The 17,371-nt window shown below is 35.3% G+C and overlaps 1 protein-coding gene, 1 non-coding gene and 1 pseudogene across 2 annotated transcripts; 2 read left to right on the top strand and 1 right to left on the bottom strand.

The window, feature by feature from the left end:
• Window positions 1-101, top strand: LOC149494302 (small nucleolar RNA R71; annotated as a pseudogene).
• A 5,548-nt stretch (window positions 102-5,649) lies between these two features.
• On the top strand, window positions 5,650-17,261 carry LOC149494300 (uncharacterized). The gene is made up of 3 exons (XM_089725457.1): window positions 5,650-5,692; window positions 9,071-9,731; window positions 17,153-17,261. Exons 1-3 carry the CDS (start codon window positions 5,650-5,652, stop codon window positions 17,259-17,261), a joined length of 813 nt encoding a protein of 270 aa, XP_089581583.1.
• Window positions 12,366-12,472, bottom strand: LOC149494301 (small nucleolar RNA R71). The gene has a single exon (XR_016322360.1). It is a non-coding gene; the product is annotated as a small nucleolar RNA R71 (small nucleolar RNA).
• Window positions 17,262-17,371: the final 110 nt, after the last annotated feature.

Below are 17,371 nucleotides of genomic sequence, written 5' to 3'. Positions count from 1 at the left end.
AAACTATGGTGACATTTCCTATACAGGTCTTTGAATCTCTCCCAAGCTTCATACAAACTCTCTTAATCATGGTGAGCAAAAGTCATCTCATTTCGAAGCTTTGTAGTATTTGAGGATGGAAAGAATTTCGCCAAGAATTTTCTAGCTAGTTCCTCCCAAGTAGTGAAACTTCCAACTGGGCATGATTGCAATTAGGAACGTGCTTTATCCCTTAGAGTGAAAGGAAATAGTCTCAATTTTATAGCATCTTCAGAAACTTTGTTTGCTTGGAAGTATCATTTAAAATCTCCAGGAAGTTTGTGATGTTGGCATTGGGATCTTCACTAGGCAAACCTCCATACTGAATTGAGGTGGATAACATTTGAATAATTATAGACTTAATCTCAAAGTTGTTAGCTTCCACCCTCAGCCTGGTGATACTTGAAATGGCCCCGTTAAGAGAAGGAGTTGTGTAATCATGCAAGGTGTGAACATGAGGTTGGGGCCTTTGATTGAGCTGATGTTGCAGAACATGCTGTTCTTCTTGCACTAATAAATCTCGTAATTCCACTTTGTCAGCCATGGTTGATTGTCTTCTTTGTTCACGTTCTCGACCTCTTTTGGCAGCGTTATTTCTTCGCCAGGTCCTTTCAATTTCTAAGTCAAAAATCAAATGTCCAATGCTACGAGATCTCCTTTGCATAAAACACCTGAAACTTGTTGTAAAAGAAAAAAAAATTAAAGTAATAGAAAATAAATCTTTAAATTAATAATAGGGTAATTAGTAGAGTATCGTCCCACAAGGTTTGTTTACCAAGTACCAAAATTGTGTTAGCCTACTAGTATTTACACGAAAATAAGAAAGATGACTGTAAAAAAAAAAAGAATTAAAGTAAAACTATGAGAATGAGATCAAGCAAGTAATTGTTGAAAAGAAATCAAGGTTTAAAAGTTATTAGGGATCTTGATTTCACTTAATTGTATCCAATTTATTCTATTAGTTTGATAATCAATTTTAATTATTCAAGAAGGAGAAATAACCCTAAAATCGCTAATAAGCTCTCTCGATATTTTATTAGGGTTTTTAACCCAATTCAGTTACCCATCTCTCAATGGCGCAACCAAACATAGATTAAATCATTGAGTTCTTGTGATTATTCAGGAATTCACAAATTAAGGCCTTTAATTTTATGAAAACATCCCATGAGTCAAACCATCTAACTCTCACATCAAGTTGTTATTTTTATGAAATATATTACCATGTTCATATAAAAACCCTTCTCTTAATAGTGTTAATGAAATAAATCAATCCATGAAAGAAACTCTACATGGAAGCATTAAGATCAATAATACATTTTACTTGAATAAAGAAAATCAAATTTAATATTATAAAATAGAGTTGAATTTAAGCTACATCATATCCCTAGTAAAAGGATTTAGTTCGACATTGTAAATAAATTAAACTCAAGTAAACTTATAAATAATCTCATAAAGAATAATAAACAAGAAGAGAGTTTAGAAATAAAAACTAGTCGATAATCGGCTTGAGCGGCTTCCTTGAATCTTGGCACCAACTTGAATACTTAAGTCTTAAATAGAGAGAAGATATGTAGAAAATAATTGGACAAAAGATGGAATATACAATGGAAGTCTCTAGATTATGGCTAGTCTCTCTCTTTATATAAACTTTTTGAAATATTTTCGAATTAGTTTAGGAAAGTGAATGTCCATTGAGGAAGAAATTTTTTGGAGATAGGAAACTGTTTATGCTTTGTATTTCTTCCCAATTAGGACTCTCCTAGCATCTAAATTGGACTCTAGCTTTAATATGGCACGTCCAACAATATCTTTATACAAACCCATGCAAGCAACCCGGGCTTAGTTTGGAACTTTGGCCAAGTTGCACTCTACAGAGTAGCACAAGAGTGCTAGGTAGCACACCCTGGGTGTGCTACTTGTTGGAAGTCTTTGACAATTGATCATTTCTTGCATTTTTGGCTGGTTTCCTATAAAAATCCTATAAAATTTCTCAAGGTTAAGTGAACTATGATTCAAGGAAAGTTTATTGAAAAACATAAATATTTTAACTAAAATAAAATAAAAAAAAATTAAAAGAAATCGTAAAGAAAACTTAATAAAAATAACTATAAAAATAAAACCTATCATCCAACAACACTTGCTGACTTGGCTGACGGTTACAGATTTGCTAGCTATAGTTTCCTTGTTACATGCAATATATAGCTAATACAATGTAAATATCTTTTCATTCGATTACAATCAATACAATAAATAGATATTTTTCTCTCTAATCTTCTTCTTCTAATGAAACTTAACATTAGTTTCTTCTAAACTTCATCATGGTATTAGAGCCTGTAAAACTGATGCCTTAATTGTGATTTGTCTTCTTCCTTGGATCTAGTTATTCTTAGCAGAAATCTTTGACCTAAAAAATAAAGTTTTCATCAATGGCGACAAAACCACCACAGAGAACAAATCAAGAAGATTCAGATATACTAATTCTAATTTGGTTAGTGTATCTCTCACTAGCAGTAACTATCCGTCATAGAGTAGATCCATGCTAATTGCTTTAAGAGCCAAAGATAAACTAGGGTTTATCGATGGTAGACATCCTAAACCTACAACTAATTCACCATTTTATGACAAATGGTTGAGGGCTGATAGTACGCTTGTATTTTGGATCTTGAATTCCATATCCAAAGATATTGTTGAAGCTTTTTTGTTTACAACAGTGCTCAGGAACTATGGGAGGAATTATCTTAGAGGTTTACTGAGAGTAATGGACCCTACTCTACCAAATTAAACAAGAAATATGTAGCTTAACTTAGGGAAACTAGTCTAATATGGTGTATTTTACAAAACTCAAGAAGCTATGGGATGAATTGGCATGCTTAAGACCACTACCTACCTATGATTATGGTACATCTAAGGCTATGGTAGGTTTGGATACTGAAGATAAGCTCATTCGGTTTCTAATGGGCTTAAATGGAAGCTGACAATATAAAGAATCAGGTCTTGCTTATGGAACCCTTCCCATGTGTAAATCATGCATATTCAATGATACTAAGAGTGGAGAAACAAAGAGAAATACACAGTCCAACATTTGAATCTAACGAAACTACAACTTTGATGTATGCACAGAAACCTTCCAGAAATTTTCGAAAACCATAAGGAATACAATGAAGACCAAACAACAGGGAAGAGGTTCTACAATAAGAAGAAAGAGGAAATATTCTGTGATTATAGTAAGGCTGGGGGTCATTCAAAGGACAGTTTTTTCAAGCTTTTTGGCTATCCGGAGTGGTATTATGAGTTGAAGTAGAAAAATGTAAAAGCTAATGCAAGTATGAGTTCACCAAGCATTGAAACACCACTCACAAATTCAATCAACTCCTCAAATGCATATGGTGACATTAATGAGAACATAACAAAGCTGATACAAAGTGAAGTCATAAGAGTAATAAAGGGGAAAGAAGTTTCTGAGAATCACAATTATGAAGTTTCAAAGATCAACACAACAAGTTTTGCATCTGCTTTAAACAGTAATCATCCTGATTGGATTGTGGACACAGGAGCCACAGACCATATGACATATAACGTACATCTCTTTGACACACTTTATAAACTTCCTAAGCCAAAACCAATAAAGCTACTTGATGGGTTTTTCAAATATATCACTCACATTGACACAATACTTTTACATAACAATTTGACTCTATACAATGTGCTTTTTCTACTTAGTTTCACATGCAATTTAATTTCACTTCATACATTAGCAAAAATAAACAATATCTCAATTAAGACTTTACCAAACCATTGCATCTTGTTGGATTTGGAGAAAATGTCATCATTGCCATTGGGAAGGTGAATGGGAGCTTATACCACTTAAATTCTAGCTCATTCCTTGTAAATACAAACAATGCTACCCCCTCTTTTGCAACTATTGATTTTTCAGCTAATAATGCCTGTCACAATCACAGAAAACATATAAGCCTATTGTGGAACAGTAGACTAGGACACATAATGGATCAAAGATTGAAGCATATAACACATTTACAGAATATTAATGTGGAGCCTCTTGATTGTTTTGTGTGTCCATTATCCAAACAATATAGACAGCCTTTATTTCCTACTAGAAGTAACACAAGTGACACAAGTAACATCTTTGAGTTAGTTTACATGGATGTTTGAGGGCCCTATTTAGTAACCTCTATAACAGGAGCTAGGTACATGGTTATTATAGTAGAGGATCATATCAGATACGGGTTTATATGGCGACAAATAAATTTCAGGTATTTGATGTCATCACACATTACTTGAATCTAGTTAAAACCCAATTTAGAACCATAGTTAGAAAGATAAGGACTAATAATGGGACAAAATTTGTAAATAGTAAAATGAGAGACTTGTTTCAATCAAAGGGAATTTTACACCAATTAACTAGCCTATACTCCCCTCAACAAAAAGGAAGAGTTGAAATCAAACATAAAACATTGTTGCAGATTGGTAGGGCTATCATAGTTCAATCCATTTACCAAAAACCTTTTGGTCAGAAATATTAGTCACAGTAACACACATAGCTAATAGAATCCCAATAGAAACATTAGAATGGAAATCCCCCTATGAAATCTTACATAACACAACTCCTGATTTAAGTCATTTCAAGGTGATTCGATGCCTATGTTTTGCGTCAAATGTTAAACCCCAAAAAGGAAAGTTTGATCATAGAGCCATTCCTAGTGTCCTATTAGATTATGCCCCACAACAAAGAGCTTACAGGTTATATGATCTAAATACTAAGGTCATTTTTCATTCTACAGATAAAAACTTCAAGGAAAATATCTTTCCCTTTCACAATTCTAAACCAGAATGCATAACAGATTTTACCCTACTAACTTGTCTTGAGGACCACAAAACAGAACCCTTTTATACCACCATAACCAGTACATATATAACCACAAACACAGAAAACCTGTCAGACACACAAACAACGCATAAACAAATATCCATACCTAATCCAAATCATTCAAATACACCTCATATCACAAACTCAGATACAATAATTCCATCTAACCTAATTCCAATTGCAAATACCTTAGTTTCACCCTTACTAGTTACAGCACCACAAAACCCTATACCAAACCTGAGAAGAAGCTCCAAAACCCATTCCAAGCCCATATGGTTATCTAACTTTATTGCTACTGTCACTTTCCAAGGCACAACATCATTTCCTGCAAATGCAAAAAATACATTAGACATGTCTAGTTGTTCTTTTTCATCTTCATACCTGCTTTCCAAAATAATGTCACATATTCATGAACCTACATCATACTATCATGCAAAATTGAATGAAAATTGGGTAAAGGCTATGCAGAATGAGCTTGGCCCTAAAAGCTAATCATACATGAGATCTGACATAGTTACCAAAAGGAAAGAAACCCATTGGTTGCAAGTGGGTATAGAGAATATAAGTCAGATGATACAATTGATAAATTTAAAGCCAGGTTAGTGGCAAAAGGGTTCAATCAGATGCTAGGGCTTGACTATACCGACCTTTTTTCTTATGTTGCCAAAATAGTCACATGGCTATATTGAGGAAGATATACATACACTACAAAAAAAAAGCGCCGAATTGCGACCGATTTGCGACCTATGGACAAACAGTCGCTAACTGTAGCGCTAAAAATTCCCGCGAGTTTGTTTTTCAATTTGCGACCAGTGTACTACGGATTTGAGACCGATTTGCGACTACCTTTCATTCCGTCGCAAAATTGCGCGCTTCAAAATGAGGAATAAGTTATGAGACCGATTGGCGACCGATAATATGCGATCGACACTTTTAGTCGCAATTTTATTGCGAAGTAAAACGACGTCGCAGAGTTTAAATTTGCGACCGATATTAATGAAATTTGTGACCGATTTGTCGGTCGCAAAATTTAGGGCTTTAAACGCCAGACGCCCTCCTTCTTCTTTCTTCTTCTTTCTTTCTTCTCCTCCTCCTCTCCTCTCCTCCGTTCGCAGCGCCGCTCCAGCTCTTCCTGATGCTGCTCCAGCCCGCCTGACGCTGCCAACTCCGCTCCGTTGGAACTCCAATCACTCCATTGCTGTTTGGAAACAATTTCAGGTAAGTTTTGGTTTGCGATTCTTTTTTGGATTTTTTTTTTTTTTTTTGCGATTTTATTTGTTTTTATTATAATAAATTATGGTTGGTTTTTTATAGTTGCGATTAGGAATATTTAGGCACTGTTATTATTAATTATTAATTATTAATTATTATTATAATTTTTGTTACTGTTATTATTATTATTATTATTATTATTATTATTATTATTATTATTATTATTATTATTATTATTATTGTTACTGTTGTTGTTGTTATTATTATTATTATTATTATTATTATTATTATTATTATTATTATTATTATTGTTACTATTATTATTATTATTATTATTATTATTATTATTATTATTATTATTATTATTATTATTATTATTGTTATTGTTATTTTAGTAAAAATATTTTATTTCTTTGTAGGCGTACTCGAAAATGGTAAATAAAACTCTAATCATGACATAATATATATAATCCACATTTTTCATATATTTCTCATGTAATATTAGGTACATGAGAATTTCAAATGAAAGGTCATAAAATGAATTCAATTCACAACATAATCACATAATTAAAACTAATTAAATCAAAAGAGTCAAATTAAGTCAAAGGTTTAAGGTAACTTTGACTTAATTAAGTCTTAAGGCCCATTTAATTCAATATTACATTAAGTCCTCTAATTCACCTAATTAATTAATTAACCATTTTGACCTAATAGATTCACAATTTATTTAATTAGGTCTCTAATTTTACTAAGTCCTTCAATCTAGACCTTAATTAAGTTAATTAGTCAAATTAATCCAATTGGTCCACTAATTTGTCCATAGGTCCTCAAATAAGTCTCATTAAGTCGTTAGTCCTTGAATTTGTCCACTAGGTCCATGTTTAGGCCCAAATTTTGCAACGATACCTAATTTCCATCTAAGTTCTCAAGTCCTTTAATTAAATTTCAATTTTAGTCCTTTATTCCTTAATTAATTTCTTTTAAAATTTTAAATTAATTAAATTATCATTTTGGCTGAGGTTCGGCCTCATGTGATTTCTTATAAATCAAGTCCTGAAATTTCATTTTCATAACATTAAGCATCTTAGTCCATCCATTAACATGTTTAAACACTTAAATCACCAATATAATCAACAAAAATAATAAGATCCCCTAGAGGGTGGTTCGGCCAACACAAGAAATAACAGAATCAAACATTTTAAATTCAAACAAAGGTACATATCATACTAACATCTCATAAACCAAAATAACAAAGCCTTAAAATACGAAAACAAGGCATAAAATCAAAGGAAATCCCCCGTGGAGGTTTGGCCTCCTAGAGACTTTTTACATCAAATGCATATAATTTATACCAAGGGTGAAATCACATATTTGCAACATAGTTAAACTCATTTAAGTACTTAATTTCACTAAAATAAAACATTTACACACATAATATGAAAAATGACACAAAAACTATAAAGTACCAAATTTGGGAAAAAAGAATGTAGATTGCATTAATCTTAAATTAGTGCTCCAAATTACACAATTAGGTCGTAATAGGCTCCTTTCTTTTAGTCTTTGAGCTATTACCCTCTAAAAACACAAAAACTCAAAATCACTATAAGGATATTTTAGTAAAAAAAAAAAAACTAGTCCAAATATAAGTTATAACTTTGCCACATGATACATGATACAGAATAGCAATAATAGATTGAAGCCAATTGTTATGGTACATGTAATTAAAATTACTCTTTTTTTATAATTATGAAATAATGCATTTTATTTTTGTTATTATTGTTGTTATTATTCTTAAATTTTTTTTTTAATGAATGATGCGTTTGGGTTGGAGACCTAGTAGTGGCCATTTTGCCTTTGGAGAATGTTGGTATGATATAGAAGTGTTTATTGAAGTGTATTTATATTTGAGATTTAATTGTGTTGTACCAAAGTGCTGCCGAATTTTTTTCCAAAAAAGTCAATATGTGGAATAGTACAGTTACCTTTATTAGCTAGGGTAAAGGTAATAAATGAACTTAGTGAATTAATGAACTTAGTGATTTTACATTTATATATAGTTACCCTTATTATAGAAATAACCTTAGTAAGTTAGAAGTGTAAATTGAACATTACATTGTGGCATGTTTTAAGGATGGTTTAGACTAATGCAATTACATATAATTTGCCCTTTATAAACACAGTGTTAATTAGGTAAAAAAAATGCGACTTAATCGAGATTGGATGTACTGGAGGTTCGAGGTCAATGGGATATTAAGACAAGAGTTCCTGCAAGGATTGGAGGCGTTTATACAGTTTGCAGTTGGTAATCCCAGTTGTATGGATGGTAATAAGTTGAGGTGTCCATGTAATCACGAGAAGTGTCGAAATAGAGCCTTCTTAAACATCGATACAGTGAAACTTCATTTATGTAAAAATGGGTTCGTGGAAAATTATTACGAATGGATACATCATGGTGAACCTCGAGTTGCCAGTGGGTCAGGCCTCTCCATTCCGGTAAGTTTAGAAGGTCAGCCTTATCAATTTCTGTATGGAAATCAATGCAATGATATGGTAATCGATGCGAGTAGAGTAGAATGTCATTGAGATGATATGGAGGAATTGCCAAACGTAGCAGCACAACAATTGTTTGACATGCTAAGTGCAGCTAACAGTTAACTGTGGCCTAGATGCAAGAATCATTCAGTTCTATCTGTTGTGGCACGATTACTACACATGAAAGCGGAGCACCATTTTTCAGAAAGGTGTTACGATCATTTTTTGCAGTTAGCAAAGGAAATGTTACCTGAAGGCCATTCAATAGTTGATAATTTTTATCGGACAAAAAAATTAGTTCGAGGATTGGGACTACCCGTAGAAAAGATTGATTGCTGTCATAATAATTGTATGATATTCTGGGGTGTTGACTCGAAATTCAGAGACTGCAAGTTTTGTAATCTTCTAAGATATCAACGGCAGGGTCAAGGGCTTTCAAGAAGAAGTATTATTTCCCTCTTGTTCCTCGCCTTCAAAGGTTATATGCATCTAAGGCGACAGCTGAACACATGACATGGCATGCTTTGCATGAATATGAGGATGGTATAATGATTCATCCGTCAGACTCTGAAGCATGGAAACATTTTGATAACATTCATCTTGTGTTTGCTGCTAATATGAGAAATGTTAGATTGGGGCTTTGTACTGATGGGTTTCAACCGTTTGGCCAATCAGGACAACAATATTTATCATGGCCAGTCATTGTCGCACCATATAATCTACCACCATCAATGTGTATGAAAGATGAATATATGTTTTTGTGTGTTATTGTTCCTGGCCCTTCTAATCCGAAACATAAAATTGATGTCTTTCTGCAGCCTTTGATTGCCAAACTTAATTATTTATGGGAATATGGGGTTGAAACATTCGATATTTCGACCAATCAGAATTTCATAATGCGAGCTGCTTTACTTTGGACCATCAGTGATTTTCTAGCATTTGGAATGTTATCTGGGTGGAGTACGACAGGAAAATTGGGTTGTCCTCATTGTATGGAAAACACTAACGCATTTACACTAAAGAATGGAGGTAAACAATGTTGGTTTGATTGTCATCGCAAATTCTTACCAGAATCTCACCCTTGGTGGGGAAATCGACAATGCTTTAGAAAGAACACGACTATTGTTGAACCCCCTCCGCCTGTGAAGTCTGGTGCTGAAATATTACAAGAAATTGAAGATCTGGGGCTTATGAAAGTTATAGAGTTAGGTGCAAATGAGGCAAATGCAAGAATTGGCAGGAATAGCGGGTGGAAAAAGCGAAGCATCTTTTGGGATTTGCCATATTGGAGTTCACGTCTTATCCATCATAACCTTAATGTGATGCACATAGAAAAAATGTGTTTGAAAATCTGTTCAACACTGTCATAAACATTGAAGAGAAAACAAAGGATAATGCAAAAGCGAGAGCAGACATGTGATAAGTGTTAATTTTATAGGTTTTTTTTATATAGTTTTTATTAGAATTTTAGTAAGTTTTTATTACTTTAATTTGATTGTAAATCACTTTTAGTATAATTGTGTTCAAAAGCTTCCTTGATCTTTAATCCGCTTGATCTAACAGAAAATTGTAGGAATTTGGCGCAGAAAAGAGCTTTATAAGCCAAGGAAACAAAGGGAGAGACAGAAGAGAGCACGGCCTGGGTGTGTCAAAAGGCACGGCCGTGTTACAATGGGACCAGGGCGTGTCAAGCATAGCACGCCCATGGCAAGACTAGGCAGACTTCCAGAGAAGAGCACGCCCTGCCTATGCTTTGTAGCACGCCCGTGCCTCAGTGCTTCACTAGCCCGTGCTACCTAGCACAACCCGTGCTTCACTAGGCAGACTTCCAGACCAAAGAACACCCAGCCCGTGCCATGAAGCACGCCCGTGCTGTGCAGGCGGAACCAGCGTGAATTTAATACGCAAATCAAGCTTTTTCTCACATGGGCCGACTTCAGGGAGTTTCCTAAACACACTAAACAAGACCTGGACCTATTCTTGGAGAAAAAGGAGTCCTAATCAAGAAGAAATCAAGAGCCTAAACAGTCATGATCTCCTATAAAGGATTTTGCACTAAATAAGGATTCTATTTCCTAAAAGGAGTCAGACTTGCCTTCAGGAACTCTATATAAAGAGAGGAACTTCTCATGACAAGGGACCTCGTTTTTTATGCAATTTCTTTACATAATTCTCTCTCTCAAAGATTTCAAGCATCAATTAATTGTGCTAAGATTCAAGGAAGCCATCAACATAGTTGTGATACAGTTTTTATTCTAAACTCTTCATCTTGTTTCTTTCTTTATTATTGTCTTTAAATATGATGAATGATACAAGTATGATTGAGTGTAATTTAATTACTATGTCTAGCTAAACTCTTATACTAGGGATTTGATGTAATTTAATTCGATTCCAGTTTATAATATTAGATTTATTTTTCTTTATTCTTGTTATAACTTATTATTGTGCTTAAGGCTTCCAGGCAGAAAATTTCCCCTGGATTGAATTATTTCAATAATCACATTCGGGAGAAGGGTTATTGATATGAAAAAGATAATAATTTACTTGAGAATAATAACTTGATGCGGAAGTTATATGGTTTGACTCAAGGGGGGTTTTCATAAGTTAATAAATTATTAAGTTGTGAACTCACAAAACAACCATGAAACCTAATGATCTGATTTATGTTTAATTTCACTATTAAAGATAGGTAATTAAACTGGATTAGAATAGCTAACAATAAATTGGGAGAGCTTGTTAGTAACTTTAGAGTTGTTTCTCCTACTTGAACAATTAAAGTTGATTAATGAACTAATAAGATAAGCTGGATAGAATTAAGTGAAATCAATTTCCCTAGTAGCTTAATCCTCTGATTTCTTTTCACCTGAATTTTGTGTTTGATCTCTTCTGTTTTTACTTTAAATTTTATTTACTTTACAGCAAATCTCTCCTATCATCGTCTAAATAATAATAGGTTAACATAATTTTGGTAATTGATAAACAATCCCTATGGATACGATACTCTCTTACTCTATATTACTTGTTGCGATTTCGTACACTTGCGAAAAACGCTGTCAAGTTTTTGGCACCGTTGCCGGGGATTGGCAGTATCAATATCAATACGAATTACCCTATTGTTAATTTAGACATCTTTTATTTAATTTTCTTTAAGTACTAGTTCCAGGTGTTTTATGCAAAGAAGATCAAGGAAGACTGAACCTCTAATCTTTGATCCGGAAATTGAACGAACTCTTCGAAGGCTCAACGCTGCAAGAAAAACACAAGAAATAAAACTCGAACAACAAGCAGACATGGCCAACGAAAACGAAACGAAACGAAAACATAGTCGGGCCACCACTTCAACATCCTGGTCCGTACCTTAAGGGATTATACAACACCTAATCTGAATGGACAACCTCAAGTATTACTAGACCTAGGGTAGAAGCTAATAACTTTGAGATTAAACCCGCAATTATCCAAATGCTCTCTACCTCGATCCAATATGGGGGTTTAGCCTAGTGAAGATCCTAATGCTCACATCACCAATTTTCTGGAAATTTGTGACACTTTCAAACAAAATGGTGTTCTCTGAAGATGCAATCAAATTAAGACTTTTCCATTCACTCTTAGGGATAAAGCTAGATCATGGTTACAATCGTGTCCTGCTGGAAGTTTTACAACATGGGATGAATTAGCTCAAAAATTTCTAGCTAAATTCTTTCCATCCTCAAAAACCACCAAGTTGCGCAATGAGATAATGACATTTGCTCATCATGATCAAGAGAGCTTGTATGAAGCTTGGGAAAGATTCAAGGACTTGTTAAGAAAGTGCCCACATCACAGCTTGCCCAAGTGGTTACAGGTACAAACCTTCTATAATGCATTATCTCCTAACATCAAAATTACTTTAGATGCAGCTGCAGGTGGATCCTTTGAAAAGAAAGGAATTGATGAAGCATATGAGTTGATAGAGGAGATGGCAAGCAACAGCCACTACCAAAACAATACCGAAAGAAGAAGAACCGCAGGAGTCTATGAAATAGACGCCATTACAGCACTTAATGCCAAGGTAGATAACATGGTAAGGAAATTGGATATGTTAACTACTAATCCTGTAAATTCTGTTATGCAAGTGTGTGATAGGTGCAATGGACAACATGGAATTGGGGAGTGCATTATGGACTCCTTAAATCCACAAACTTTGAAGCAAGTGAACTATGTGATGAATCAAGGAAGAAAGAATTACCCCTATTCAAATTCATATGATAACAGGTTAAGGAATCATCCTAATCTATCTTATGGTAATCCTAACAATGCCTTGAATGCACCACCAGGGTTCCACCCTCCAGAAAAGAAATCTCATGATGACCTCCTCACTGCTCTTTCCAAATCACACATGGAATTCATGAATGAAACCAGGGAAAACCATAAAATCCAGCAGGCTGCAATAAGAAATTTGGAGATTCAACTAGGGCAATTTGCAAACATGATGGCATCTCGACCTCAAGGTACGTTACCTAGTAATACTGAAAAGAATCCAAAAGAACAAGTGCAGGCTATCACCTTGAGGAGTGGCAAACAATTAGAAGAACCAACAAGGAAAGAAAAGGAAGAAAAGGAACAATCAAAAGTGCCTATCATTGACTTAGAGGAAAAAGAAAAGGTAAAACCCTATGTTCCCCCTGTTCCCTTTCCACAAAGATTAAAGAAAGCATAAGATGACAAGAGCTTCCTCAAATTTCTAGATGTGTTTAAGAAGCTTCAAATCAATATTCCTTTTGCTGAAGCTCTTACTCAAATGCCTAGCTATGCTAAATTCCTAAAAGATATCCTGAGCAAGAAACGAAAAATTGATGATCAAGAAACGGTAATGTTAACCGAGGAGTGCAGTGCAATTATCCAAAACAAACTGCCTCCAAAGTTAAAAGATCCAGGAAGTTTTTCTATCCCTTGTAACATTGGTAATCTTGACTTTGAAAAGGCTTTGGCAGATTTAGGTGCTAGCATTAATCTTATGTCCTGTGAAGTTTTTAAGATGTTAGGTATGGGAGAGCTCAAACCAACAAGGATGTCTTTGCAATTAGCAGATCGTTCAATTAAATATCCTAGAGGAATTGTAGAAGACGTGCTTGTAAAGGTAGGTACATTCATCTTTCCTGTTGATTTTGTTATTCTTGACATTGATGAAGACAGGGAAGGATCTCTAATTCTGGGAAGGCCCTTTCTTGCAACTGCAAGAGCATTAATTGATGTCTATGAAGGTAAGTTGACTCTAAGAGTTGGACAGGAAGAGATTGTATTTGATGTACTTAAATCTTGTAAACTTCCTATGGATTATGGAGACTGTTTTAGAATTGATGTTGTTGATGAATGTGTGGAGAACACTTTGCATGTCGAAAATAACATTAATGAACCAAGCACCCTGAATGAAAAAGAAAAGGAACTACCTAAGCATGAACTGAAACAACTTCCACCTCATTTAAAACATGCATTCTTAGGTGAAAACCATTCTTTTCCTGTTATTATTTCTTCTCACTTAACGCTTGATCAAGAGGAAAGGTTGTTGCAGGTTCTACGTAGGCACAAGAAAGCATTAGGGTGGTCTATCTCGGATCTACAAGGAATAAGCCTAAGTGTGTGCATGCATAAAATCCTGATGGAAGAAGACTACAAACCTTCAATCGAGCATCAAAGGCGATTGAACCCGAACATGAAGGAGGTAGTCAAGGCTGAAATTATTAAACTCTTAGATGCCGGCATCATTTATCCAATTTCAGACAGTAATTGGGTAAGTCCTGTCCAAGTTGTTCCAAAGAAGGGAGGTATGACTGTTATTTCTAATGAAAACAATGAATTAATCCCCACAAGAACAGTCACAGGTTGGCGTGTGTGTATAGATTACAGAAAACTAAATAAAGCAACACGCAAAGATCACTTTCCCCTTCCCTTTATTGATCAAATGCTTGAAAGGCTTGCAGGTTATCCTTTTTATTGTTTCTTAGATGGCTATTCAGGATACTTCCAAATACCTATAGCCCCTGAAGACCAAGAGAAAACTACTTTCACTTGTCCTTATGGCACTTTTGCCTATAGGCGAATGCCTTTTGGGCTATGCAATGCCCCTGCAACCTTTCAAAGGTGCATGATGTCCATCTTTTCAGATATGGTGGAGAAATTTATTGAGATATTCATGGATGACTTTTCTGTGTTTGGTTCTTCCTTCGATGCATGCCTTCATAATTTATCTTTAGTAATGCAGCGATGTGAAGATACTAACCTTGTGTTAAATTGGGAAAAATGTCACTTCATGGTTAGTGAAGGTATTGTTTTAGGGCATAAAATCTCTCAAAAAGGGATTGAAGTAGACAAGGCAAAAATTGAGGTAATTGAAAAACTACCTCCTCCTAACACAGTGAAAGGTATAAGAAGTTTTCTTGGGCATGCAGGATTCTACAGGAGATTCATAAAGGATTTCTCAAAAATCACTAAACCTCTTTACAATCTATTAGTTAAAGATGTTCCTTTTGATTTTGACAAAGAGTGTTTAGATGCTTTTAACAGGTTGAAGAAGGAGTTAATCTCAGCCCCGATCATCACTACACCAGATTGGACTTTACCCTTTGAACTCATGTGTGATGCTAGTGATCATGCTGTAGGAGCTGTTCTTGGACAAAGAAAAGACAAAAAGTTGCATGTTATTTATTATGCAAGTCGCACATTGAATGATGCGCAATTAAACTATGCAACTACGGAAAAAGAATTGTTGGCTATTGTTTTTGCTTTTGACAAATTCAGGGCATATCTAATTGGAGCTAAAACAATAGTCTACACAGATCACTCCGCCATCAAATACTTGCTAGAAAAGAAAGATGCAAAGCCGAGACTCATTCGTTGGGTACTTTTATTGCAAGAATTTGACCTAGAAATTCGCGACAAAAAGGGGACCGAGAACCTCGTCGCTGACCATCTTTCCAGGCTTGAATTGGGGGAAGAAGATACAAGCGAGCTACAAATCAATGAAAGTTTTCCCCATGAACAACTTCTTCTAGTAGCAAATACTCAAACACCCTGGAACGCTGACATAGTTAATTATCTTGTTTGCAAAATTCCTCCTCCTAATTTTTCTTACCAACAAAGGAAAAAAATTTTTCATGATATCAAATTCTACTATTGGGAGGAGCCATTTTTGTTCAAGTATTGCAGTGATCAGCTTTTTAGGAGATGTATACCGGAAACTGAAATAGAAAGTGTCCTTAAATTTTGCCATTCAATGGAATGTGGAGGTCACTTTGGAGCAAGCAAAACAGCTGCGCGTATACTAGAAAGTGGTTTGTATTGGCCTAATCTCTTTAAAGATGCTTATAATTATGTTCGTCTATGTGATCGTTGTCAAAGGTTAGGTAACATTTCGAAGAGACACGATATGCCCCTAAATAGTATCCTTGAAGTCGAAATCTTGGACGTATGGGGTCTGGACTTCATGGAACCTTTTCCGCCATCGTATTCAAATCAATACATTCTAGTGGCGGTGGATTATGTGTCAAAATGGGCAGAGGTTGTTGCTCTTCCAAATAACGATGCCAAAAGTGTGATGAGCTTCATTAAGAAAAACATTTTTACAAGGCATGGCACTCCTAGAGCAATAATCACGGACGGAGGTAAGCATTTTTGCAATAAATATTTAGATTCCCTTCTTGCAAAATATGGTGTCACTCATCGTGTAGGTACTCCATATCATCCTCAAACAAGTGGACAAGTAGAGGTCACTAACAGAGAAATCAAAAAGATCCTCGAAACCACTGTTGGACAATCAGAAAGGATTGGTCCAAAAAGCTAGACGATGCTCTATGGGCCTACAGAACGGCATTCAAAACCTATAGGTATGTCTCCATATCGCATGGTGTATGGTAAGGCTTGTCATCTTCCTGTAGAGTTAGAACATAAGGCGTTTTGGGCCATTCAATTTCTTAACTTTAATGCCAAAGAAGTGGGACAAAAACGCTTGTTACAGCTAAACATGATGGATGAACTGCGCCTCCATGCTTATGAAAGTGCTAAAATATACAAAGATCGCACTAAACAATGGCACGATAAGCGTATTATCGTGAGGGATCTAAAGGTAGGCCAGCAGGTGTTGCTCTATCACTCTAGGCTCCGGTTATTCCCTGGTAAGTTGCGCTCTAGATGGTCTAGACCATTCACAATCAAGGAAATCTTTCCTCATGGCGCGATTGAAATAGTGGATTGTAAGTCAAATCGAAGTTTCAAGGTAAATGCTCAACGTTTGAGAAGCTATCATAATGAAAACTTTGAACCCATCAAGAGTACAATTGGTCTTGCTTAGCCTAAACTAGGGTAAGTGCGTCGAACTTAACGACGTTAAACAAAAGTGCTTGTGGGAGACAACCCATCTAATTTTCTTGCTAAATTTTCATTCCATTCATTTGATTTTATTTTCTGTTTTAATTGTCAAATTCCCAAATTTTATCCATGAGTGTTCTTTTGTTTGAGTTAGAATTTTTGTAGGAAAAGGTGGAAATCCAGAATAGAGCATGCCCTGGCCGTGCTATATAGCACGCCCGTGCCATCAGAAGAGAAGCCAGCAGCCCCGGCATGCCCCGAAGCACGCCCGTGAGTTTTTCCAGGGTGCTGACACTTGAAGGTCAGAGAAGAGCATGCCTCAGGCGTGTCCATCAGCACGCCCGTGCCATAGAAAAAGGGACAAACACACTTGAAGGTCAGAGA

This window comes from Jatropha curcas, chromosome 8, assembly GCF_041381405.1.
Source record: "Jatropha curcas cultivar XTBG-Jc1 chromosome 8, XTBG_Jcur_1.0, whole genome shotgun sequence".
Taxonomy (NCBI): Eukaryota; Viridiplantae; Streptophyta; class Magnoliopsida; order Malpighiales; family Euphorbiaceae; genus Jatropha; species Jatropha curcas.
The sequence above is the reverse complement of the archived record's forward strand: the minus strand, read 5'-3'. Positions and strand labels throughout refer to the sequence as shown.